A 27291-nucleotide genomic window follows, 5' to 3' on the forward strand; every position below is an offset into this window, starting at 1 on the left:
TCTCTGAAGCTAAAGGCTGAATATCTATTCATCCTTACTAGGTTAAGAGGTCCCACTGACAATGTCCTGTCTAAGATCCCCTCCAAACCCTGGAGCCGTCAGTGATGAAGCTCCTGGAATACACCATTGACACAATGCCAGAATAATCTATGGAGATGTCAATAACCTTTTGGTGGAATTCTGAAGAGCAGCTGCTGGGAATCACAAGTGGGGAGAGTGGTGTTGTGCTCAGGTCCTGCTTGTGGGCTTCCCATCGTGGCCAACTGGTTGGCCACTGTGAGAACAGGATGGTGTGCCTGATCCAGAAGGGGACATGATAGAGGTGTACATAATTACGTATGGCTTTGAGCAGGTGGACAGAGGATAGTTTTTCTCCTAACACTAGAACTCAGGGCCATGTAATGAAGCTGAATGTTCAAAGATTCAGGATGAAAGAAAATACTTCTTCATGCAGCACATATTCGATCCCATGGGATGTAGTGATGACCACTAACCTGGAGAACTAGCCTCTTCCTCCATGAATTTCTGTCAATGGTAGCTAGCCACAATGGCTATGCCTTGCCTCCACTGTCAGAGGCAATATGTCTCTGAATACCAGTTGCTGGAAATTGCAGGTAGGGCATTTGGGGTTTTTTTTTTTTTGTACAATCCTTGTGAATGGTCTGTGTTTTTTATGCCTTTATTATATCCACAGATTTACAGTATGGTGCTGGTCCACAGAACATATGCACCACCCGTGGGTGTGTAACAGCAGGTAAAAATGATATTCTTTCCTGAATCATTCTTACACATTGCCAAGGTTTGTGCCCTGGGGAGGTGACTTCAGTGCTGCTAATGGAGTAGTCTGTCTTCACTCCCAGAGGTGCACTTTATTGTATCTCAAAACAGACAGATGCCAACAAGGCTGACTCCACCCACTTGTCAAAGTTGTGCCAAAGTTGTGGTGGGAGAGATCATTATCTGTCCCCCTGGGCCAAAAGTGTTCCCCATAACCCTGGCTTAGGGGGAGCCCAGAAAAGGCAAATGATCAGGTAACTTAATCAGAATATACTTCCGAATAAATTTTGGCTCTGTCCTCATTTTGATGTTTGATTATCAGAATAGGAGTGGTGGACTTTTCCGGGCAACCTTCAGGGGGCCACTTGCTAAAGGTGGGTAGGGCCAGAGGCCAAACTGGGAAGAACCACTAACGTAAGGCAACTAATGTTTATACAGTAGGCTAGTATAAGCACACCCCTCTATATCCCATGTTGTAAAACAAACTGGTTGCCATCTTGTTTCCAGTCCCAGTTCAAGGTGCTTGCATTAGCATGGGGGGAGCTATTTAATTACAAGCTTTATTGAAATTACCAAACAATTACCAAGCATATAGTGTTGTCTGCCAGAACAATTCCAGCTCTAGGGGATTTTTTTTGCCAATTAATTTTTATTGCTTTTCAATTTTTTTAACAAATTAATTCCAATTTAATACAAATTTAAAAGTTGACTTCCCATCCTGCTCCCTTGATGTTTCACTTCCCACCCTTAATTGCTGCTCAATATTACATACATTTCCAAATTTTGTTTCAAAATATTTTAGCCTTTTAGCCTTAATTTTTTTCTATTTTCTTCTTTACTTCCCATCAGCTGCTCTTCTTTGATTCCTGCCAGACTTTTACTTAGCTATAACATATTCGCAAATGTCGAGAAGAATTGCTCCTCATTTTGTCAGCCCACATGCATCCTTAATTTTAAAATGAGCAAACCACAAATACAAAAAAAGCTCTAGGGGAAATTCAAGCTCTAGGGCAGTGATGGCCAAACTTGGCCCTCCAGCTGTTTTGGGACTACAATTCCCATCATCCCTGACCACTGGTCCTGTTAGCTAGGCATGATGGGAGTTGTAGTTCCAAAACCGTTGGAGGGCCAAGTTTGGCCATCACTGCTCTAGGGGGATGTGCTGCCTCTAGGTACAAACTGGCACACAACAGCTGGGAATGCGCTCAGTTATTGGACACCGTGAGGGTACTTGCATGCATTCTGCTTCCCCAGTAATGGACACTTTTATGTTTTCATGACATGCAGCTGCCAGAATAATTCAGAACATGGACCCCACGGCAGAACCTTGCCAGAATTTTTACCAGTATGCCTGTGGAGGATGGCTCAGTCGTCATGTCATCCCAGAGACCAGTTCCAGATACAACATCTTTGACACACTGAGGGATGAACTGGAGATTATTCTCAAAGGTGAGGGTCTGTTTTCTGTACTTTCCCATTACCTGCCTACTTCCCCACTCAGTGCCATAGCTGCCAAGTTCTCCCTTTTTTTAAAGGGAAATTCCCTTATGCTGAATAGGCTTCCTCGCGAGAAAAGGGAAAACTTGGCAGCTATGCTCAGTGCTAGATTTGTGCACAAGTATGCTGCAGTTTATGGACTCAGATTATGATGTTCTAAATACACCCCCCAAAAAAAAAAAAACCAGTTAAATTGTTAGCCACCTCCATCCAAGGTCTAGATATGCCAAGGGAAAGTCTCTGTTCATTGGCATTACTCATGGTTAACTCAACAATACTGTCAAAGAGGTGGTGTCCTCTGCATTTTGCACAAAGATGCAAAACCTTGGAGAGCGTCACAACAGAAAATCCTCCGGCAGATGGCGGTAAAGAACTTGAGTGCCTTGCTCACTATTAAGTTGTATTTCAACCAACAGGTGGCTGTAAACAGCTTCCAGTATAGCTTGTTTCACTCTCTGCAACTTCAGCCCATAGAACAGGCATCTCCAAACTGCGGCCCTCCAGATGTTTTGGCTCCAACTCCCATGATCCCTAGCTAAGAGGACCAGTAGTCAGGGATGATGGGAATTGTAGTCCAAAACATCTGGAGGGCCGAAGTTTGGGGATGCCTGCCATAGAAAGTGCAAGCAAAAACCCAGCCACTGGTGATTTCAGCCACGAAGAATAAGCCCAATTATCAGTGATTTCAGCCAACAGGTTAGCAAATCCCTGTTTTCAGCATAAGAATTGCATAAGAAGAACTTTCTGGATCAGGCCAAAGGTCCTTCTAATCCAGTGGTTCCCAACCTTTTTTTTTGACCATGCCCCACCTAAGCATCTCTAAAATCCTGACACCCCCCCCCCGTGACATATAATTCTTATTATTCAAAAAGTGAACTTCTATTCACGTGGAGGAAGCCTAAAAGGCCATTCACTGTTAATAACTCATTCTCGAATTGCCCCACGCTGGGAACCACGGTTCTAATCCAACATTCTGTTCTCATGGTGGCCCAACCAGCAATTGCTATTCAGAGACAGTGAAGGCAGAAACCACAAGTACTTTATTAGCTATTGCAGCCATGACCTCACCTGCACCCAAACAGAGAGAACAAAGAAGCCACGTTAACTTTCTGGGAAGCTGCTGGCATTGCAGGTCATTATACTATCATGACCCTTTTTCTTCCTCCAGGTGTGCTAGAGACACCAGAGCAGGAAGATCGGGAAGCCTTCCAGAAGGCAAAAATGCTTTATAGATCCTGTATGAATGAAAGTGAGTCTCTTCCTCCTCCTCCTCCTCTTTATTCACCCATTTGCTCTATTTATCAAGCTGTTTTCCCTAGAGGCCACTTTTAGTGAAGGGAGTAGGGTTTTATGCTTGGTTTACAATGTAGCTAAAGAAATAATGCATTGCATATTTTATTGGTTAGGGGTAGGGAAGCTCAGTGACAGAGCATCTGCTTTGCATGCCCAAGGTCCCAGGTTTGGACCCAATAGTCGGACAGTGTATGACAGCTTCCTATGGTCATTTCTTCTTTCAGATACAGTCATACCTCAGTTTAAGTACACCTCGGTTTGAGTATTTTCAGTTTAAGTACTCCGCGGACCCGTCTGGAACAGACTAATCCACTTTGCATTGCTTTCAATGGGAAAGTTCGCTTCAGGTTAAGTACGCTTCAGTTTAAGTCAGGCATCCCCAAACTTCGGCCCTCCAGATGTTTTGGACTATAATTCCCATCATCCCTGACCACTGGTCCTCTTAGCTAGGGTTCATGGGAGTTGTAGGCCAAAACATCTGGAGGGCCACAGTTTGGGGATGCCTGGTTTAAGTACTCCACGGACCGTCTGGAACGGATGAATCCACTTTCCATTACTTTCAATGGGAAAGTTCGCTTCAGGTTAAGTACGCTTCAGGTTAAGTACAAACTTCCGGAACCAATTACACTCATACCTCAGGTTAAGTACGCTTCAGGTTGAGTACTCGGCGGACCCGTGTGGAACAGACTAATCCACTTTCCATTACTTTCAATGGGAAAGTTTGCTTCAGGTTAAGTACACTTCAGGTTAAGTACTCCACGGACCGTCTGGAACAGATTAATCCACTTTCCATTACTTTCAATGGGAAAGTTTGCTTCAGGTTAAGTACAGACTTCCGGAACTAATTGTGTTTGTAAGCCGAGGTACCACTGTACCTGTTTCAGATGCACTTATTTCTATTGTCTCCAATGTTGACTGGTGACATGCTACATGTTGCAAGTGTTGGGATGCAGCTTGCGCTGGAGATTGATGTGCCAGCATGGGAAAGAGGAGAGGAACCTCCAGGCATATTCAGACAGGTTTGGGAGGGAGTTGTCTGAGGTCCTGGACAGGAGATAATGCTGAGCTCTGACTCTGTATGACTTAGATTCCTTTATCTTCACGGATCTGCTGTAGCTCAGTGGCTCTGAGCTCCCAGGCTCAGAGAGCAGCATCTCCATCTGCAGCTGGGAATCTCCCTTGTCCAAAATCCTGTAGTGCCTCTGCCAGTCAGTGTAGGTAACACTGAGCTTGATCTTCCAATTCCTTGGTATAAGGCAGGATCCTGCACCAGTGTGCTAGGTTTCCTCTTCTCATTTATTTCTTTTCTTCTTTCCTGCTGCTTTCCTTTCCTTTACCATTTGTAGGCGTCATAGAGCAACGCGACTCAATGCCTCTGCTCGAGGTCTTGCACACAGTCGGAGGCTGGCCAGTGGCTTCTGCAGACTGGAATATTACAAACGGTAACAAGGAGGCCAGGGGGGACTTTGAGGTTGTTGTTCTTGTTGTTTACAACCAAGCAGTTATACATTTTATGAAATAAATAAATAATAGTAAATAAAGGAGGGTGCCCATCTTTGAGCAGGGATGCTATAACACTTCAAATCACAAACTCTGGCACTTGGGTGAGGACTGAGGGAGGTGCCCTATGGGGTGAAGCCCTACCCTTCCAATTCTTATCATTCTTTGTGGATTGTATGGGTGGCCAGTTGGGGACAGCAGATTCAACCTGCAGGGGCAGCATCATAGCTGCCAAGTACCCCGTTTTCCCCGGGAAACCCCTGTTTTTTCTTACCTTTTCCCGGCAGTGCCCCGTATCACTTCGTCTCCCTTTATTCTCCCTTATATTCTCCTGCCGGCGGCCATTTTTTTCTGATTTGCCCATCTATGGGCACCAAAAATGGCCGGCGCCAGCTTCGAAAGTCACTTCTATGCATGCGTAGACGTAGATGGGCAAAGCGACATCGGAAGTTGCGTCTACGCAACTTCCAGTGTCACGCGGCTGCCGGTCCCGGATTCTGCAGTCCGGGACTTGGCAGGTATGGGCAGCATGCCCCATTTCTCCACTTGAGATGAAATAGGGAAGTGCTGCCCCACACTGCTGTGCCACCCACTGCAACCCCACCATCACCTGCACCACTGCCACGTCACCCACCTCCATTGGCACCATACCACCTCTGCTCCTGGAAGAGAAGCAGCAGCACCAGCAGTTTTCAGTGAGATCTCGCCAAGATCTCATGGGATCTTTCATGCTCCCTGAGATCTCATGAGATTTCCACAAGATCTCCCTGGGCATTGACTCCAATGCCAGCTGGCTTTTGGTGGCAGAGCGGTGGACCCGAATTCCCAATGTGTCTGTTGACTGGTGATAGGTCTATGGAGCCTATGCAGCTGAAGCTGCCATCCAACATTGGGTCTAGGGCATTGAAGCTTCCATGCCAGGTTAGTTGGGGCCCATGAGGTAGGGTAAAGCAGCCACCTCAGGTGGCGGAAGCCCCCGAGGCAGCACCTCACCCACCCTGCTGCCTCCAACACTGGCATTAGCTTGGATTAACACCTGAAAGAATTCAGGGGTCCTAATCAACATATCCATCTTCCTCATTGGGTGGAAGAACTCAAAGTATTATACTACACAGCAAACATATGTTACTCATTTATTTCCTGTGACCTTGGAAAGGCTATAGGAATTTACGTTGGTGGCAACTTGTACATTTGATTTCAATTGGGTTTAGGCATAAGTTATGGCTTAGAGATAATTGTGATACATACATAATTGTGATACATAACATCATCATCATCATCATTATTATTATTATTTTAAAAAAATTCATTTTCTTCTTTTTAATCCTTTTGCCACAGAGCCAAACTGGAAAATTGAAGACAAGCTTGCCTTACTGAATTTCCAATATAACGCACGGGTCCTCATTGACATGTTTGTTTGGCATGACGACCGGGATTCAAGCAGAAATATAATTTATGTAAGAAAGCATCGAATCAGGGAATTGTGGTACTTTAGGTTGGCGGGCTGCTCTTCTTTGCCCATTATATGCATTTGTACATTTCACTCCCCCATACCCAATATTTTATGGATATTGTCTTCTACTGTTCTTCTTCCATCTGTTTAAGATTTCATCATCATCATCATCATTTTTAATTTGTATACTGTCTTTCTATCTTACAATACCCAAGGTGGTTTACAAGCTGAAGAAACAAAGAACGTACACCTTATAACAATCTAATGCAATAAAAGAATGTGATAATAAAACATAACTTTAAAATAAGCAACCTACATTAAATAAAGTAACATTCAGCAATCATTAGAATAGTGCAGAATAATATTAAATATCAGCATATAAAAATTAAACAGAAATCCACTCATAACAATTACAATAAATAATTTCTAAACTATTTCAATTTCATTGAAACACAGATATACAAGTATAGCATGTGGCACAGTCCTTCTAGGCAGGTGGAAATTGCATGGAGTACTTGAAATAAACAGCATCTCCAAATAAAGAACTGGGACAGTCAGAAGGAAGCTGGTATGCTGTGCTTTAAGTTTGCTATTTCTCCAAACAGAAAGGACTGGGTTGTACCCAATGCTCCTTATACTCCCAAGTATACCCATTGAAATTAATTGACCTGGCTAACTTAGATATAACCCACTGTATTGCAAGCTGTTTCTGCTCAGTATTGAAGGACAAGTCAACCATCAGCTCTAGGCAAAAGACAGATAATCTTTTTGTGCAAGTGGAAGACAGATCATGGTGCCTTCCTGATGTTGTTGAACTAAAGCTCCCATCATCTCAGACATTTGACCATGCTTGTCTGGGGCTGATGGGAGTTGTAGTCCAACAATATCTGGAGGGTGCCATATTGCCTATCTCTGCTATATGTGATGTGCCACTTGAGATCCTAAGGTTGCTGTGGATTGAACCTTCACTTGGTTCCCTAAAGCTATTGTATGCTGAGTCACACGATTGGTCCATTAGTTCGGTCTTGTATCTTCCAATTGGTAACAGCTCCTCTGCATCTTAATAAGAAATGTCCCAGAGCTGGACATTCTTTGAATTAGAAATATCAGGAATTGAATCTGGGGCCTTCCATATGCAAATCATTTGGTCGTCTTCTAAGCAACGGGTTTTTGATACTGAGATCTTCTGTTGAATCCTTTCCTACATAATAAGAGAAATTCTTTTCTTTCAGATTGACCAGCCTGGGTTGGGAATGCCCTCAAGAGATTACTACTTTAGTGACGGCAACTACCAAAGAGTAAGTATTTTAACAGTTTCCAAACTTCCCTTTCATCTATTAAACATCACAATATTGAAGGATTCCTTCAATCTACTAAAATAGCTGCTATTCTATTCTCTGCTCCATTCATGGTTTATGTGCTGGTCTGAGGGAGATCTCCTAAAACACTGATGGGGATTATGACAATCTCTACACACCCCAGAACTTTCACTATCTTTACTTCTTACTAACTTTTACTGTCTCAATCTGAGACAGAGAAGAGTTTGAGTGCTCACGGGAGGTCATCTCTTCTTCTTAGTTACAAGACCCCAAAGCTCATTTTCTGGTCTGAGCCTATTAAGCTTTTCTTGCATCTCTGTATCAACAGCCAAGCTCAGCTCGAAGGTGGTCCTTCAGAGACAACAGTCACAGATAATTTAGAACATGTTTGGGCGACCTATGTTCTTTCAGATATTGTTGGCCATCGACTCCCATCAGTTGCAGCCAGCACTGTTGATGGTCAGGCATGGTGGGAGTTGTAGTCCAACATCAACTGAAGGACCATAGGCTCCCCGTCTCTGGTTTAGAGATTTATACTTCAAATGTAGACTATCAAACAAATTGGAAGCCACTGAACTATCCAGTGGTAGTCTCTACCTTCAGTGTTTCTGACTCTTAACAACTTTGCCTGTTGAATTTATTGCCTCTGGACTGTGCTTAAATGCAATTTTCTAACATCTTCTTTTTGTCCTCCTCTGTTTAGGTGAGGGAAGCTTACTTCCAGTACATGGTCCTCATTGCCAAGATGATTAGAGAAGATATGAATGTATCCAAAGATGACAACTTTGTCCAGGAAGAAATGAGAAAGGTTATGGAATTTGAAACAGATGTAGCAAACGTGAGTACAGCATTTTGGAAAGCTGAAGAGTAAATCCAAAGGGGAGTGAGGACAGCAGTATATATAGGGTTATAGCCAATGTTAGTATGCTCATATGTAGACCCATTGGGTTGTATCAAATGTAGCACTAATTTAAACTCACATAGTGTTGTACTTGTTCCAGTGCTGAAATGCTTTGTGCCAGTGGAACATTGTGGTGCATGAGAATGCATAAGCACATTGCTGGTGACTTTGTTGTGCAATAGCCGGAGCAATGAGTTTCTGTCAGCATTACTGTTCCACTGGATTCCTCCACTGCGCAATGTGACAACTCACAAAGAGCCCTTGAGCCAGTGGACAGAGAACTTCCTGGGTGTCTCATCCAAGGAGTAACTTCCAAATTGTCCTTGAAATTTCCGTTTTGGCACAACAAGAGGGCAACTCCGATCTTTGCTTTCTAGGCGACAGTGCCGGCAGAGGAAAGGCATGATGTGACTTTGCTATACAACAAAATGACTGTTGCTGAACTCCAGGACAAGTTTGAACTAAATGTAGGTGTTTGAAGACCTGTTCCCTAATGTGCTATTGGAATGACATTCTCAGATTCCCAAACATAAAATGTTGTTTAGTAATAGCAGTTGGGATGGGTGAATCTGACAATGTTGGTTTCTGTCAGTTTTTGGGTTTCACGCACTTAAGTTCGGTTCTCCACATTTCTACGCCAGTTTGCAATTTTTTTGTGCACCATACTGGCTTGGAGATCTGCTCTGCAAAATTCAGAGAAGTGCAAATTTCAAAGGGTGATTGTGCTTCTGTCTGCGATTTGTTTAGGAAAGTACCGGTACTAATTAGGTCTGTTCATCTTTACATGCCAAATGAATTGAAACCTCCCCCACCCCTAGTTAGCAGTAGAGGAGCCCATGACTATGTTCTGAAGGAAGCCTCAGAAGCTAGTCCTGCCCTCTGTCCAAGTGAGACACAGGCAATATGAGGCTTACCCCGCAGTGGCTGGCAGGACAGGTGGGGCTGTGTCTCTCTCCTGGCTTTCGAATGCCACATATCATTACCACTTACTGAGAAGAGGGGGGCAAGGCATTGGGGAGCTTGCTGTGGGTGCAATGGTGGAGCAGATCTGATCCTTCCAACACTTCGCCTGCACCTTGCTGAGCTCTTTGCTGCCTTGCTCCCTTCCCCCCAGTAAGCAACAGTGATGTGCAGCATTAGGAAGTCAGGAGAGCAACACAGCCCCGTTTGGCCCACCAGCTACTACTGGTAAGCTTCATTTTACCTGTGCCTCGATTGGACCCAGAGGGCAGGACTAGCACCAATGGGTGGACATTACAGGGAAGCAGATTTCAGCTAGACAGTAAGTAACTTCAGAATGGTTAGAGCTGATCAGCGATGGAACAGATTGCTTCAGGAAATGGCATGGAGATGCTCAAGCCAGGGGCTGAGTGGCCACTTGTCAGGGATGCTTCAATTGCATCCTACATTACAGGTTGTGCAAGGAGCGTGGAGGGCTCAAGGAAGATGTGAGCTGTGCTCCAACAACATCTGGGCAAGGTTGAAGAGCACTGGACTAGGGTTCCTTAGAGCACTACATTCTATGGACTCTCTCCCTATGAATCCTTTTCTGCACTATGATAAATACCTTTGAATGGAACGTGCTGAGGAATGCATTATCCACCAGGTGTCAAAGAGAAAAACAGCTACCAGACTTTTAGAAGACCTCTGAAGGCAGCCCTGTTTAGGGAAGCTTTTAATGTTTAATAGATTATTGTATTTTAATATTGTGTTGGAAGCCACCCAGAGTGGCTGGGGAAACCCAGCCAGATGGGCGGGGTATAAATAATAATAATAATAATAATAATAATAATAATAATTATTATTATTATTATTATTATATTATTATTATTATTATTATTATTATTATTATTATTATATTGGGATGCTTAAGGAATCCAGTCTTTGTGATTTGTGGATCTTCTGAACTAGTGTGTCCACCAGCTTTTGCACTTCCTGATCAATCCCCCTTCTTTTATACTGTGCATATATCAGAAATTAAATTCATTGAGCAAATAAATCCATTTGTTATGTCAATTTCAAGGAAAAACAATTTCAACAGGACCACGGAGGGATGAAAATGGAATTTCCCAATATCTTTTTTAAAGACTTGTTTTCATTTCCCCCCTCCCCTTCTCTCTCTCTCTCTCTCTCTCTCTCTCTCTCTCTCTCTCATATCTAGGGGTTCAATTGGACACTCTTCATCCAAAATGTAATGTCTTCGGTTAACATTGAGATCAATTCCAGTGAGGAGGTGGTCGTGCACGGGAAGCCGTATCTCCGGGAGCTAAAAGCTGTCATTGCCAGTTATTCAGCCAGGTAGGGATGCCAGATTTCTTGGACTGAGGTGGGGGAGGGGAGGGGGAAGAAGGGAGCAAACATAAAAACATAAAGAGAGAGAAAATGAAACAGTAAAAGACAAGCAGAAAGAAAAACAGATAAACAAACAGAGAAAAGGGGGATTGGGGAGAAATACAATTCAGTCCACATTTAGAGGTGAATTTACTTAATCCGCATTTCCCCAAGCAACACACAGATCAAGGCACAGGCATATTTCAAAATTCACACTTTTCTGAATTTTTCATTCCAGTTTTCCAGCCAGGTAATGTGAACAAAAATGCATATGATAGAGTAGAGTGTGCCTATAAATGCACGTATTAGTGAAACTAACATACAAAAGTGCATTATTTTAGAGAAATCGCCTCACACAAAAAAACGTGGTTATTGGTGGAACAAGCAGGCAAAAATGCATTGTGTTTATTAAGTTAAATGGCTTTACATAAAATATGTGTACAGTATATTAGGCAAAAAAACTTGTTGTTGTTGTTGCAAACTGATGTTGAAATGTGAAGACGTGAACTTAAAGCTGAAAAAAGAGAAACTGAGTGAAGCTAAAACCGACAGAGCATGAATGAGTAAAAGAGAAACACAGAAAGAGGGAGAGAAACTGAATAGAAAGAGACACTGAGTATGAGAGAGAGAGAGATCCATCTGCACTATACATTTAAAGCAGTATCACAGCGCTTCACAGTCATGGCTTCCCCCAAAGAATTCTGGGAGCTGTAGTTCAAGTGTGATGAGAGTTGTTGGGAGACCCATATTCTTTGAGGGAAGCCATGACTGCCTAAATTGGCATCATAGTGCTTTCAATGTATGGGTTGAAAGTGACCTCAATGTCAATCTTTAAATGATGACACTGGACTTATGATGGCTGCAGCGCTATGCGCACATTTCCATTAAACATAGCAAGACTTAATGGCTGAGTAAACTTGCTGAGAACTGCATTGCAAGTTATAGCAGAGGTTATGTATTCCATATGCTTCAGAGTGTCTTTTATTGAATGATGTAGTAATGGGAGCAGTGGGGAGGAAAGAGACAATTTAACCCCTTCCTTCCTAAATGTTTATCAGTTCAAAATCGCCCTGAGGGTTTTAAATTTCAAGAGGGTTTTAGTAATTAAATGATGTAGCAAGCAACCCATTTAACAATTCCTAACTTCTGCTCTTCCTGTCCCCACCCCCACCCCCATGTATGCATACACCCCCAGCACAATCCAGAACTATCTGGTGTGGCGCCTGGTACTTGACAGAGTCAGCGGTTTGAGCCGGCGTTTCAAGGAGGCCAGGGCAAACTACCGAAAGGTAACACTTTCCCACTTTTTACTCACAGGTTTTACTGGTATCATTTTGGGCGGAGCCATTTATTAGTGTTATAGGTACTTTTTACTTTCTTTGGGAGGGGGGAATTTCTAGATGTATGTTGCAATTGGATTATCAAGATGGCCGCCAACCTCTGAGGCAAGGAGAGGCAGCTGCTCTCACCGTTTTACTGTTTTATTGCCCTATTTTATTATTTTATTGATTTACTTCCTTGTTATTGCACTGGTAAGACCCCAGGCTCTGATGGGATTTCTGCTACTAAAAAAAATATGCAGATTGGTGAGCATCACCACCTGCTAACCTTTTCACTCTTAGACCAAAGTGGAATTTTAACAAAATCATGGTTAACTTTTGTAATTATCCTAATTTTATTTACACACACACGGCTATCCTAGCAGCCATGTAACTATCTCCCTATTAGGCTCCTGTCCACTATAAGCAGTGGGGGGTTTTCTTTTAAAAAATGTTTAGGGGTACTCTCATTTTGACTCAAGAAAATCACCATTTTTATAGTTCAAATCAGGAAAAATAAAAACAGTAAATGGACAAAAGTACAAATATTCCCAAAATGTTTAGGGGTATTCATAACCCTGCATCTCTTCCTCCCCCCCCCCAAAAAAAGAAACACTGACTATAAGTAAACTCCACTCTTTAGAGCACTATCTATTGCGTTGGATTAAAATGAATAGAATTATTGGCCCTCAACAGATCAGATTTACAAAACAGAAATCAAATGCCAGGGATTGAACTGGGAACCATCTGCTTGCAAGGCACATGCTCTGCTACTGAGCTACAGTCTCTTGGTTCTGTATCTTTCTGTCTTACATATTTCCTTTTGTGGCTTGTATTTATTTCACTTGTGTACATTTATTTACCTAATAGCATTGATTTGAGATATGCCCAGTACTTGGCAATCAGCTGATAGTCGGGTATTGCACAGCCCTAATCCAAGCACTCCACAAGTTCCAAGGATATGCTGATGATGGTTTGCTTTCAGGATGGTTTGCTTTCAAACTATGCAGGCGGGGGGGGGGGAAATGGGTCATCTGACATCATTGCAATGGCAGGTGGTTGATGGGTAGGTGACCTGTCAAACTTGGCCCATAGCAGGTGGGAGAGATCAACACTCTGGCTCCCCAGCCAGATCTAATTCTCCCCATCACCACTACGCTGCAGGAGGGCATTAAGATTTGTAGATTTGTAGCTGGATTACTGACCGAACCCAAAGGGTGCTCATCAATGGCTCCTCCTCATCCTGGAGAGTAGTGACTAGTGGGGTGCCACAGGGTTCTGTCTTGGGCCCAGTCTTGTTCAACATCTTTATCAATGACTTGGATGATGGGCTTGAGGGAATCCTGAGCAAGTTTGCAGATGACACCAAATTGGGAGGGGTGGCTAACACCCCAGAGGACAGGATCACACTTCAGAATGACCTTAACAGATTAGACAACTGGGCCAAAGCAAACAAGATGAATTTTAACAAGGAGAAATGTAAAGTACTACACTTGGGCAAAAAAAATGAAAGGCACAAATACAGGATGGGAGACACCTGGCTTGAGAGCAGTACATGTGAAAAGGATCTAGGAGTTTTGGTTGACCACAAACTTGACATGAGTCAGCAGTGTGATGCAGCAGCTAAAAAAGCCAATGCAATTCTGGGCTGCATCAATAGGAGTATAGCATCTAGATCAAGGGAAGTAATAGTACCACTGTATTCTGCTCTGGTCAGACCTCACCTGGAGTATTGTGTCCAGTTCTGGGCACCACAGTTCAAGAAGGATACTGATAAGCTGGAACGTGTCCAGAAGAGGGCAACCAAAATGGTCAAAGGCCTGGAAACGATGCCTTATGAGGAACGGCTTAGGGAGCTGGGTATGTTTAGCCTGGAGAAGAGAAGGTTAAGGGGTGATATGATAACCATGTTCAAATATATAAAAGGATGTCATATAAAGGAGGGAGAAAGGTTGTTTTCTGCTGCTCCAGAGAAGCGGACACGGAGCAACGGATTCAAACTACAAGAAAGAAAATTCCACCTAAACATTAGGAAGAACTTCCTGACAGTGAGAGCTGTTCGGCAGTGGAATTTGCTGCCAAGGAGTGTGGTGGAGTCTCCTTCTTTGGAGGTCTTTAAGCAGAGGCTTGACAGCCATCTGTCAGGAATGCTTTGATGGTGTTTCCTGCTTGGCAGGGGGTTGGACTGGATGGCCCTTGTGGTCTCTTCCAACTCTATGATTCTATGATTCTAAGATAGTGTAGACCAGGGGTTGTCAATGTGGTTCCTACCACCCAATATAGTGGGCGTTTCAGGATTCTAGGTGGGCTGTAGGGGGTTCTACTGCACAAGCTGAATCCTCCTTCCATCAAGCACTGGTGGGCGGTAAGGAAATTTTACCATCAAGAAAGATGCATTAGTGGGTGGTAGGTATAAAAAGGTTGACTACCCCTGGTCCAGACTGTGGACAACCTTAGAGCAAAGAACAAGGAGATCGTGCTGGGCAGAGAAGGGGTTCGGAAGCCAGCTGAAGGGATGTTGGGAGCAGGCATGATGTGGTCTGGATGACAAGAGAAGTGTTGGGACTTCTTTTCTCCTAGGCACTTTATGGCATGATGCTAGAGGAAGCTCGGTGGCGGGAATGTGTGAGCTATGTCAACACCAACATGGAGAATGCAGTAGGAGCTCTGTATGTTAGAGAGACTTTTGCTGGCAAGAGCAAAAGTATGGTATGTTGTTGTTTCTTGATTTTCTTATTTTCCTCCCCATGTTCCTACCCCCCTCATCGTCCCAGGCACTGTGAATCATGCCTCCACCTATGTGCACAGCCCTATCCACCTATGTGCACAGCCCTATCCAAAGAGCTGGTTCCAGTGTAATGTTAACTGTAGTTTAGCATTACAATAATGAGGGAAGATGAGTCTTGGACCCTCACATAGGCCTCAAGCTTGGAAGGTTTCACTGCAGTTTCTCATGGCATCCAAACCCCAAAACCTAAAGCTTGATCCTGACTTGTTTGGTGAAGGAAGCCCGCCTCAAACCACAGTTTATAAAGTTGTTGTTTTTCCCAAGAAACTATTGCTAGCTTTAACCTCAGTTTAGAGTTTGGAGGCAATGTGGTTAATGTGAAAATGGAAGTGAAAATGACTGACCTCATCAGAGCCATATGAAAGTGTGAATTTCAGTGATGTTTGAACAAGCCCATGGTTCTGTCTTTCGATCATGCAGCAATATAGGATGGGAACTGACACAGATACATTTCTGCTAGCAACGAAACAACCTTCATATGCCCAGCTTAGCCCACACTAACGGCACTGACTTGGGCCCCACACTGTAGGTGCCCAGCATGCCCCACCCACACCGCGATATCATGACAACATGCCGTGACATCATGACACACACTGTAGTGTCGTGATGTCATAGGGTGTGGCGCAAGCTCCAGCGGCACAGCAGCGATTGCACCCTTCCCATCCACTCTCCCCCAACTCTGTGTTCTCTTCCACCTCCCCAAATCCATGCTCTCTCTTCCCCTCCTGCCAGAAACCTGTGCTCTTTGCACGGGGTGTGATGCCCGCACACCTGCCCCCACATTTTGTAGATGCACAGCCCCTATATGGGTAATTTTGTGGGCGCTCAGGCACCCAGAGCCCCAGGGAGATGGGGCCTTGGCCCACGCCTGATAGATCCTCACTTGGAGCTCTACATTCTGTTATTGGAAACGGCATAAGAATTATACCTCCATCTATTTTTGCTTCAGGTCCGAGACCTCATTGAGAAAATTCGTGAAGTGTTTATCGAGACACTGGATGAATTGCAGTGGATGGATGAAGCATCAAAAGGGAAAGCTCGGGAGAAGGTCAGAAGAAATGTGTGTCTAAGAATAGTTTTCATTAATGAAATTTCACATGATTGTTTTTATATATATTTAAAAAGATACCGGTAACAAATATATCAGACGCTCATATATCTTATGAAGACCATTTCTCTGTCTCTCTCAAATATGAAGCAATGGGGGGGGGGGAATTGTACAAGATGCAGAATAGGGGTGAGCAAGCCCAGGCCAGGGGGATGAATTTGGCCCTCCATACACCTCTATCTGGCCCCCCCAAACTCTCCACAGATAGCATCCCCTCCCCAACCACACACGCCTTTCCCAGGCCACACCCCTCACCATCGCTTATTGCATCCTCCTTGAGTGCTTTTGCCTTGCTGGGATACGTCCTCGAACTCTGATGATGCTTTTACAGAGGATAGAGTGGTGTGAGTCCACTTAGAAACTAGCCTACAGCACAAAGGGGGGGGGAATTGTACATGTTGCTCTGCTCACTTTGCCTCTGGCCCTGCCCACCAGTGACATGTTGTCTCCAAAGGGTTCCCCACAAGGCCATGTGCCCCTCTGGCTGAAAAAGAGGGGAAAGTGGGTATACAGTAAGTTGTATTTCAGCTATGCAGGGACCAGAGGTTTCTATACATGTTTGTTCCAGAGGATTATCTCAGTTCAAAGACAGGCAAAAGCACTTGAGAAGGATGTGGAACAGGACCAGTGCTAAGCCTGTCCTGAACAGGGGGAATGGCCTAGGGTGATGTCCAAGGGCCAGATGGAGAGGCCTGGAGGGCCAGATTTGGATCCCCAGTCCTGAGGTTATCCCCTACCCCCAGTTTGCAGCTTCACTGAGAAATAAATATTGCTACGCTTTGGATCTTCTGAAGTGTTGTAACCTGCCTCGCCCATGACAATCAGTAGTGTAAAATAAATATTGTGGTGTTTTTTAAAAAAATGAGAAAGGTTGGGAAATTGTATACAGACACTGTAAAATAAATAATAAATGGATGTGATACTTCATGGTCCTGGAGAAAGGCAAGAAGTGAGGGGTTTCTGCTGTCTTCTTCTAGGTGACTGCAATTAGAGAGCAGATAGGTTACCCGGACTACATTCTCGAAGGTCAGAATGAAAAGCTAGATCGGGAATACACAAATGTAAGTGTGAAGGCGATACCTGGACATTTCCATTAAGGACAGTTTTGGGGTTGTAGCCAATTGCTAGTCCTACTCACAGTAGACTACAATGACTTTAAAGGATATGACTAACTTGGGTTTATTAATTTTGTTGGGTCCTCCCTGAGTAGAACTTAGAATCATTGAATTGTAGACTTGGAAATGATCACGAGGGTCATCTAGTCCAACCCCCTGCAATGCAGCAATCTTTTGCCCAACATGGGACTTGAACCCACAACACTGAGATTAAAAGTCTCATGTGCCACTGACTGAGCTATCCCTTCTTCATTGGATACAACCTGTTGTCTATAATTACTGGTACACGTGCTTTATAAGAGAATTATTTTTACACAATCATACTCCCTTTGGTTTTTCTATGTAACTGGGCATTGATGTCTACTTGGTAATGGGCCTTCAGGTCAACAAAAGGGCCTTCAGGTCAAATGCTTGTATTATTATTATTATTATTATTATTATTATTATTATTATTATTACTATTATTATTATTATTTATTACAGCTGACCTTCAGCGAGCATGAGTACTTTCAAAACATCCTGCAAAACCTCCAACATGGAGCTCAGAAAAGCCTGAGGAAGCTCCGGGAGAAGGTTGACCAAGACCTGTGCGTATTTCTATGGATTGCATGATGTCTTGCAACAGGACAGGGGAAGGACTTTCAGCCTGGGTGGGGGGCACATACCCTTCTGGGCAACTATCCAGGAGCTGCATGCTAATGGGTGAATGGCGAGAGAAGCAAAAATGAGCAGAATAACAAATGTAAATTCTACCTTCGTAGAGTTGGCTGGGTTCTGCACACCCTCTCTGCCCTACATTCAGCCAAGCAAGAAGCATTTTCAGAGACCCAGGTCACATTCCGGCCAGACAAAAAACATTCAAGAGAGGGTGAAGATCAGGGATAGTAAAGGGAGAGTCCAAGGGGCCAGACAGAAAGGCCTGGAGGGCCACATTTATTCATTTTGCCAAGATAATGAATATTCAGGGAGCAGAAGGCCTCTGTAGGGGAAATTCAGCAGCTCCACAGCTCTTAAACCTCCAGTGCCTGCTGATTATTCCCTACAAACCAGTGGTTCCATCAGCATAGGACTTTGGGGCAGATGTCCAGGGCCTCCCTTAGCAGAATGAAGAGAGAACCCCAAAACGAGTGAAGCAATTCACATTTCCATCAAATGAGAGGGTGTGTGAAAGGTCATGAAGTACAAAATCTGAAACTAGGCCATAGAGCAGACATCCCCAAACTTCGGCCCTCCCGATGTTTTGGACTACAATTCCCATCATCCCTGACCACTGGTCCTCTTAGCTAGGAATCATGGGAGTTGTAGGCCAAAACATCTGGAGGGCTGCAGTTTGGGGGTGCCTGCCATGGAGCATCAACTTTGTGATCAGAAGGTCCAAGGTTCCATTCTTACCATCCCCACGTAGGGATGGGAAAGACTTCCTGTCTAAAACTCTGGAGAGCTGTTGCCAGTCAGTGTAGACAATGCTGAGTTAGATAGACCAAATAGTCTAACTCAGTATGAGAGTTTCCTATGAACCTAACTGCACCATTGCTATGGGTGGGACATGATTTGCTTAACATGGAGGGGAATCAGAGGGTGGTAGGCAAACTTTTTGCCTAAAATCCAAACATTGTTTCAGAATCTTGATGAAAATGAAATGATGGGGGAAGCTTGCAGAGAAGAAATATTAAAGTACTGTATTCCCTGCCCTCTAACTCTCTCCTACAAATGCTTCTATGACATTTACCTAATGAGGGTCAGCACAGAGCTTTAGAAGCTCAACCTTCCAATAACATATTTCGACTGCTTTATGTTAGCAACTGTCCCATTGTTGTGCTGGGCCCCCTCCTCTGTTTGTGTGGGTGTTTTCTTGCGTCATGCTACACGAGTTAGCACTGATCCTGACAACGGCTTTCATTGCTGATCTCTTTCAGATGGTTAATTGGTGCTGCTGTGGTCAATGCCTTCTACTCCCCTAACCGCAACCAAATTGGTAAGTCCCAAAATACTCCCAACAGATTTAGGTGGCAACCCTGAACATGCCTACTCAAAGTAAGCCAGTGGGGCTTACTCCAAGGTAAGTTAGCAGTGAAAAATGTGTGTTTTAGTGACCAATCAAAAGAGAGAGAAAATGCATTGCAATAGCTTTACAGAAAAGTTGATATTAGGCAAAATGGCATGCAAAGAAGAAAATCACACTGAAATGGTGCTGGATTTTCATGAACTTTTTTCGGGGGGGGGGACCCACAAACTTGTGTGGAAATGTGGAAAACTGAACTTTCAAGTAGGACAATAGGAAGCTGAAAGTAAGATTCACTCTCCCCCCCCCCCGGTGCACACCTGTAGAGCATGTGATACTCTTGGCAATGGAACACACTTGCTGGGCAGGGATATGTGGGGCTAGGAAGACCCTTAGGTAGCCAAGTTGCTCAAGGCTTTAAATGCTGGAAGAACCACCTTGAACTGCACCCAGTAGCATGCCAGCAGCCAATGTAGCTTCCACAGCAGAGAGGCATAGCATCCAGGAAATCCATGCAGTTCCTCAGTCACCCCCCAAAATCTATCACACTGAATGATCTTCCATTGCCATCACATTTCCTTTTTTCATCTATTTTCTGTAGTATTCCCAGCCGGGATCCTGCAGCCTCCCTTTTTCAGCAAGCACCAGCCACAAGCCCTCAACTTTGGAGGTATCGGGATGGTAATCGGACATGAAATCACGCATGGGTTTGATGACAATGGTAAGGCAAGTCGGCGGCAGAGCAGCTGGATCTGCCCCTTCCCTGGTAGCTCACTGGGTTGGGAAGAAAGGGCGGGGGGGGGAATGGGAGATTCAGAAGTAGAGAGAGAAATGGGTGTCAATGAAAGAGAGGGAGAAAGTCGTAGGGATGTTTGGAGAAAGAGAGAGAAGGGGTGTTAGCAGTGCTATTTTGCTAGAAAAAGAGGGGCCAGAGCTCGCAACGAACCCTTGTTCTCTTAGAACGGCAATGGCACCCACCTGAGAAGGGCCAGAGCTGAGCTCTAGCTGCAAAAAAAAGCCCTGGGAGTTAGAAAGAGTGAGGAAGAAACATGTGAGTGTTAGAAAGAGAGAGGAAAACAACAGCATGGTGGGTTGGAGAGAGAGAGAGAGAGAGAGAGAGAGAGAGAGAGAGAGAGAGAGAGAGAGAGAGAGAGGAAATCATAGGGGTGTCAGAGAGAGGAGTGTCATAGCAAGCCTATCCAGTCAAATAGCTTAGTTCTCTTTCTCAAGTTTGGCAGATTTTGATATGTGTTTTGATTTATATGCTTTGGATTTTAGCTGTGTTTCATATATAATTTTAGAACTTGGAACTATTTTTTGTAAGTGGTCTACAAATATTTCCACATAAATAAAAAGGAGGTGGCCCTGCCTACCACCTCTGGCCTAGGGCCCCTATGTTGCAATGCGAGTCCCTACCGGGTCGCTCATTTCTTTCTCCTCCTCCCCAGGCAGGAATTTCGACAAAGAGGGCAACATGTTTGACTGGTGGAGCAACTTCTCTGCCGCACACTTCAAGGAGCAGTCGCGCTGCATGATCTACCAGTATGGCAACTACACCTGGGAGCTGGCCGGGGGACAAAATGTGAGTTGGGGCCACAGAGGCATTGCCCCACCAACCTCAGTATGCTCTCAATCAGCCCCCACCTTCATGCCTTCTTACTTACGATGAGTCTAGGGGGTGCCCATGCCTGTCGCCTTCCTTCTTCTCAGTCTCAGTGTCGCCCTTGCAGAACTCAGCAGAGGAGGAAGATGGGGGCAAAACTAGGATTAGCTGGCCCTGCCTCTCTCTGATTCTGGCGCCACCTGCTGGTGGGCTCCCTGCTTTCTGCCCTACCAGTTCCAGTGGGCACCCACCAAAGGCTCTGCTTCCTAGCTCATTGTTCATTAAGACCAGATTGATGGAGTACCTCCATTTCCACAGGGAAATCCACTAAGTCGAGGCTTGCCTTTGGGGGCCAGTGGGCACACCTGGAATTCTGAGGAAGTGCCATGGTCACCCATCACAAAATGGCTGTCATGTGGTGCAATGATTTCAAAAGTTCAAAATTATTTTGAGCTATAATACAACCATATGTGGAACTGAGGGGCATTTGTTGTCATAGGTCAGTGGAATCAACACACTTGGAGAAAACATTGCCGATAATGGAGGCGTCCGTCAGGCCTACAAGGTGATTTGAAATTTACTTGTGTGTGTTACTTATTCACTGCTGGAAACTGGGGGCTGAATTTTCTGCTTCTGGGTTGTATATTATTATAGATGTTGATAAGCATAGTGGGTGAGATTCTCCAAAGATGTCCCATCAGCACAATGATTTCTGCATGTGCAACGGGGCTTTCCCTCCATCTCTTCCCCCTTCACACACCTCCCCAAATCCACTTGGGGGGCAGGAAAATGCCCAGAACAGCACACAGGGAGGAATAGAGCAGATTGTTCTGCCTGACAGGCTGAAATGCTTGCCCAGATTAAACTTTGTCAGAGTGTGGCATTGGCTTCCACCCAACATACTGAGTTTGCTCAGAGTAGAACCCTAGTAGTAGTATTAGTAGTATTTTATTAATCGCCTTCTACACCAAGATTTCCCAGACTTGCGTCTCCAAGCTGTTTTTGGACTACAGTTCCCATCATCCCTAGCCAGTGGTCCTGCCAGCTAGGGATGATGGGAGTTGTTCTACCTACACCATCGTCTCAAGATGACATCCAATAAAAACAGCCAAAAAAGCATTTAAACAAAAGGGTGGGGGGTGGGAGGAAGCTAATTCATGTCAAGCAAAACTAAAACAATACACAATAGCCACTCATAGCAAAAGTCCATTTATCTCGCCGGGAAAACTTGTCGGGACAAAAATGTCCTCACTTGTTTCTGGAAAGTGCAGATAGTGGTATCTTAACAGGGATGCTATTTGACAGAACTGAAAGCCCCGCTCTGAGTTACCATGGAGTGGGCTTCTGAGATCTTCAGAATTGTTAGTAGAAACTCCTCTGCCAGCCCTACAGCAGGTGGATTTCGTATTTAACAATTAGGGCATCTTGAGGCGGCCATCTGTTTTGTGAGAATCACAGGGGTCTGATAAGAGTTCGTTTTTACTATTACCCGGAGGTGGTGTAGTGGTAAGAGTATCAGGCCCAGGACCCACATGACCAGGGTTCAAATCCCCACTTGGCCATGAAGCTCTCTGAGTGACCTTGGGCCAGTCGCAGTATCCAGCCTAACCTACCTCGCAGGGTAGGTTCTTGTGAGGATAAAAATAGGAGTGGGGTAGAGGCCCATGTGCCTCACCATAAACTCATTGGAGTAATAGTGGGATATACCGTAGATGTAACAAGTGGAATGGTGGAGGATATTGTGTTTTTCAAGCTACTCATTTGGGTGTTGTTGTTGTTATTGTTGTTGTTATTTATTACAGGCCTATTTGAAATGGGTGGGAAAAGAAGGACAGGAGCCAAGATTGCCTGGGCTTGATCTAACCCACAACCAGCTCTTCTTCCTCAACTTTGCACAGGTGTTTTTGTCACGGGAAAGGAGAATATTTATTTGGGAGCAGGGAGAGGGCTTATTTAATGTAATGTTACGCATTTGTCTGGCTTGTATGCTTTCTCCTTCTGAACCACAGCGGCTCCCTTAATGTGGGAGAGGTATCGGTCAGAAGCTCAAAAAGTGAATGAGATTTAATACCCTGAGGTTGGTGTGCCTGTCCCCTTCTTCCTGCAAGGAATCCCTCTAAATATGCTGCGAGGGGTGGGAGCGAAATCCACAGCAAATATGCCTTCCCAAAAAAATTGTGGCATTTGAAGCCACTGTGCTCACTTCATGCCTATTTGCATCAATTATCCTGCTGCTTTGCAGTCCCAGAGCTGTAGTTGCACCCACACCATGGGTTGTAATATCCAATGTTCAGCTGTCTCAAGCTATGGGTCAATGCTGATTTTGAATGGTTTTATCTGAGTATTCCGAGGCTTTCTAGACTCAGTTACAATCAAATTCATTGTCCATCTCCCAGGTATGGTGCGGTTCCTACAGGCCAGAATACGCCAGCCAGTCTATTAAGACTGATGTCCACAGTCCACTGAAATACAGGTAAAGCCCCCGTGAAGCCTTCTCCCACCTTCTGCTCGCTCACACACCGCCAACTTTCCATTTCTCTGCGCCCGTTCTCACCAACAGCTCTCTCCTTCCCTGCTTTGCCAGCGAGGGAAATGAACAGTTGGAATGTTCATAAGCATTCCATAGCAGCTCAGCCAGCTGCACCAGTGTCACTCCTCTGGAGCTGAGCACACTCAGCCAAAAAAGCAAGAATGGTTGCCAAAACTCTGGTTTACTTTGTCAGATTGCAATCACAGAGTGACAATTCTGAGTACAGTACAGTGGTACCTCGCAAGACGAATGCCCTGCAAGACTAATTTTTCACAAGACGAATGCATCTTGCGATCTGATGGTGACACGCAAGACGAATTCATTTTGTGAAAAATTCATCTTGCAAATCGCAGTTTCCCATAGGAATGCATTGAAATTTAATTAATGCGTTCCTATGGGCAAAAAAGACGGGACCCAGGTGGCGCTGTGGGCTAAAGCACAGAGCCTAGGGCTTGCCGATCAGAAGGTCGGCGGTTCGAATCCCTGTGACGGGGTGAGCTCCCGTTGCTCGGTCCCAGCTCCTGCCAACCTAGCAGTTCGAAAGCACGTCAAAATGCAAGTAGATAAATGGGAACCGCTACAGCGGGAAGGTAAACGGCGTTTCCGTGTGCTGCTCTGGTTTGCCAGAAGCGGCTTAGTCATGCTGGCCACATGACCTGGAAGCTATACGCCGGCTCCCTCGGCCAATAATGCGAGATGAGCGCGCAACCCCAGAGTCGGTCACGACTGGACCTAATGGTCAGGGGTCCCTTTACTTTTTATGGGCAAAAAAAGAAATTTCAATGCATTCATATGGGAAACCGCGATTCGCAAGACGAATTTTTCACAAAATGAATTGACTCACGGAACGAATTAAATTCGTCTTGCAAGGCACCACTGTAGTTTAGCAATCCATCCCTCTTCCCGGGGAATTCTGGGTAGGGAATAGGGATCTCCAAGCAACTCTCAGGATCCTTAGCAAACTGCAGCCCACAGGATTATTTGTGGGAAGCCGTGACCGTAGGAAGTGAGAAAAGAATGCCTTCAATGTCTGATGTGGATGACCAGACACTTTGTGAGGGGTGATTGTGCTCAGGCACACAGTGTATGGAGAAGGGGAGCTTAAGGCTTCCTCCCCTAGGAGCAGTTTTAGTGAAAATCCTCCCTCCCCAGGCAGCAATTAGCATCCTGATAATAGTTACAGGTAGGTAGCCGTGTTGGTCTGATGTAGTCAAAACAAAAAATAAAAAAAATCCTTCCAGTAGCACCTTAAAGGTAAAGGACCATTAGGTCCAGTCGTGACCGACTCTGGGGTTGCGCGCTCATCTCGCATTATTGGCCGAGGGAGCCGGCGTATAGCTTCCAGGTCATGTGGCCAGCATGACTAAGCCGCTTCTGGCAAACCAGAGCAGCATACGGAAACGCCGTTTACCTTCCCACTGTAGCGGTTCCTATTTATCTACTTGCATTTTGATGTGCTTTCGAACTGCTAGGTTGGCAGGAGCTGGGACCAAGCAACGGGAGCTCACCCCATCGTGGGGATTTGAACCGCCGACCTTCTGATCAGCAAGCCCTAGGCTCAGTGGTTTAACCACAGCGCCACCTGGGTCCCTTAGAGACCAACTAAGTTTGTCATAGGTATGAGCTTTCGTGTGCATGCACACTTCAGATCTGAAGAAGTGTGCATGCACACAAAAGCTCATACCTATGACAAACTTAGTTGGTCTCTAAGGTGCTACTGGAAGGATTTTTTTATTTTATTTTTGTTTCATCCTGATAATGTTTGCCAAGGGGAACATTATTACCTTCCCCAAGGGGGCAGGGGGATGAATTCTGTCACTATTGCGATCCTTCTCATGTGTACTCTGGCGTACATGACAATCGCCCCCAATCACTCTTTAATTACGTGGCGAGTTCTTCTAAAATTAATGTTGTGTGCACTTAAAGCCATAAGTGGCAGGTCCATTAGTGGTGAAGCTGCCATAAGGAAAGATCACTTTCGACCATTCCAGGTTCTATGCATTTTGTAAAAGAAAAGGCCCTCCTGTGGTTCTCACCTAATCCCACACATTCCTTTCCAACCCTCAGCTTCTTTCCCTCTTCTGTTCTTCCCTCCTAGGGTGATGGGCTCCTTGCAAAACTTTGAAGCCTTCTCTGAAGTCTTTCACTGCAAAAAGGGCACAGTCATGCACCCCGTTGAGAAATGCAGGATCTGGTAGCCAAAGGACTTGGCCTCTACAGTCAGACCTCCGTTGTCCGAATTTGTTCGGGTTTCGCCAATGACGTGCCTGGTGGTCTATTTTGTCTCTTCCCCTTGCCTGTTCCAGTTCAATCACAGCCACGGTTTACGGTGCAACTATCTCAGCAATGGTGGGTCAAGCTACAGTTGTGAGTGTGGCGATTCAAAGTGGACTAAGCACTAGTGTTTTGACATGCCACCTGTGTTGCTTCAGGAAAGAAAGGGGAAAAAGACTTTCTCAAGACATTGACTGTTATTAAGATACATCAGGGTTCAAAAGATTAGCTACTTAAGAACAAAAGACAGTTCTATTTTTCAGCAAGGAGTATTACTTTTAATATGTCTTATGCCTTTTGGAAGTTTGGCAAAGTATCATTGATGCTCCCTCACCCCATTCTGCTATTGTGTTCATCTTTGTCTAAGGATGGGATCGATCCACCAGCCCCTTCTAGCTGCACAATCTCATTTCATTCCCAATTAATGCTGCTTTTTGCACGCAGCCTTGCTCTCAATCAGACAAGTATGCATATGTCATAGAATTATGGGGATGTATCCTTGAGACCATCAAGTCCAACCTCTTTACTCAACACAGAATCTGCTGTGCAGGGTGCGATTCCAGTATCCCTGACAGATTCCCTGCTTCAGTACCTCCAGTAAAAAATAATCGTAGCATTGTAGGGGGTTGGACTGGATGACCCTCAGGGCCCACTCCAACTCTACGATGCTGTGATTTTCTGCAGCAGTCAGTTCCACTGTTGATAGGCTGTTAAACCTGACACCATCTGCCTATAAAGCAGATGCTCTACCACTGTGCTCATTAACTTCATGGTGCTAGCCAGTCATGTCCTCTTCCAAATACTCCATTCCCCCCCCCCTTATCAGTTGCTATTTTCCTCTCTCTCTCCCCCCCCCCCCTCTCTCCATGATCCCCAAGCCTGCTCAGCCCTCATTGGGCTGGATTTTTTTGTAGCGTGTGTGAGGGAGGGTGCCTCCCTTAGGTTCCCCTTAACACACACACACACACACACACACACACACAATTTCTGCAAACCATGCGTTTCAAGCATGCCAAGGCCTCCTTCTCAGTGGCCCCATTTTGAGCTTCAATCCTGCTGGCACTCAGCAACGGAGTTTGCCGATAGGGGAACTGGGATAGCCCAGAGGTGCTTGCACAAGCCTGCCTGGCAATTCTACATGCCTTTTTTTTCAGCCAGGAGGCGTGGTGGGGGTTAGAATATGCTACCCATGCAAGTCCATCAAAAACAGCGGGAGAGACTGTACAGCAGAAGGGGAGGTGCTAGGGAACTTCCATACCCTCTACCCAACAGTAGATCGAACGGCTCGGTACGCTGCCATGAAATTCCCCGCAGCTTGCATTGTGATGACCTCTTGTGAAAGGTAGCAACATGTCTTTGCTTTCATATGGTGAACTGTCTCTTCAGCCTGTCAGCTTTTGCTGTAAAGTGATGCTAAAATCCACTGGTTCCCTGGCACATCTTTTCTTTTAAATGCTTTCCACTGGCTTATTGGAATACAG

General features: G+C 45.0%; 1 protein-coding gene across 1 annotated transcript in view; it reads left to right on the plus strand.

Moving 5' to 3' along the window:
* MMEL1 (membrane metalloendopeptidase like 1) overlaps positions 1 to 26563 on the plus strand; it is a 32042-nt gene extending 5479 nt beyond the window's left edge. The window contains exons 3-23 of the mRNA XM_035119077.2: positions 695 to 754; positions 2065 to 2226; positions 3443 to 3523; positions 4914 to 5009; positions 6406 to 6524; positions 7753 to 7818; positions 8543 to 8677; positions 9118 to 9207; positions 10902 to 11038; positions 12267 to 12360; positions 14971 to 15099; positions 16128 to 16226; positions 17264 to 17347; positions 17885 to 17988; positions 19318 to 19376; positions 20005 to 20124; positions 20852 to 20985; positions 21506 to 21571; positions 22809 to 22904; positions 23403 to 23479; positions 25635 to 26563. Coding sequence (XP_034974968.2) covers positions 695 to 754; positions 2065 to 2226; positions 3443 to 3523; positions 4914 to 5009; positions 6406 to 6524; positions 7753 to 7818; positions 8543 to 8677; positions 9118 to 9207; positions 10902 to 11038; positions 12267 to 12360; positions 14971 to 15099; positions 16128 to 16226; positions 17264 to 17347; positions 17885 to 17988; positions 19318 to 19376; positions 20005 to 20124; positions 20852 to 20985; positions 21506 to 21571; positions 22809 to 22904; positions 23403 to 23479; positions 25635 to 25734 — 2108 coding nt within the window. The 3' untranslated portion in view covers positions 25735 to 26563. The remainder of the gene's footprint in view (positions 1 to 694; positions 755 to 2064; positions 2227 to 3442; positions 3524 to 4913; positions 5010 to 6405; positions 6525 to 7752; positions 7819 to 8542; positions 8678 to 9117; positions 9208 to 10901; positions 11039 to 12266; positions 12361 to 14970; positions 15100 to 16127; positions 16227 to 17263; positions 17348 to 17884; positions 17989 to 19317; positions 19377 to 20004; positions 20125 to 20851; positions 20986 to 21505; positions 21572 to 22808; positions 22905 to 23402; positions 23480 to 25634) is intronic.
* The last annotated feature ends 728 nt before the right edge of the window (positions 26564 to 27291 follow it).

This window comes from Zootoca vivipara, chromosome 6 (assembly GCF_963506605.1).
Source record: "Zootoca vivipara chromosome 6, rZooViv1.1, whole genome shotgun sequence".
Classification (NCBI taxonomy): Eukaryota; Metazoa; Chordata; class Lepidosauria; order Squamata; family Lacertidae; genus Zootoca; species Zootoca vivipara.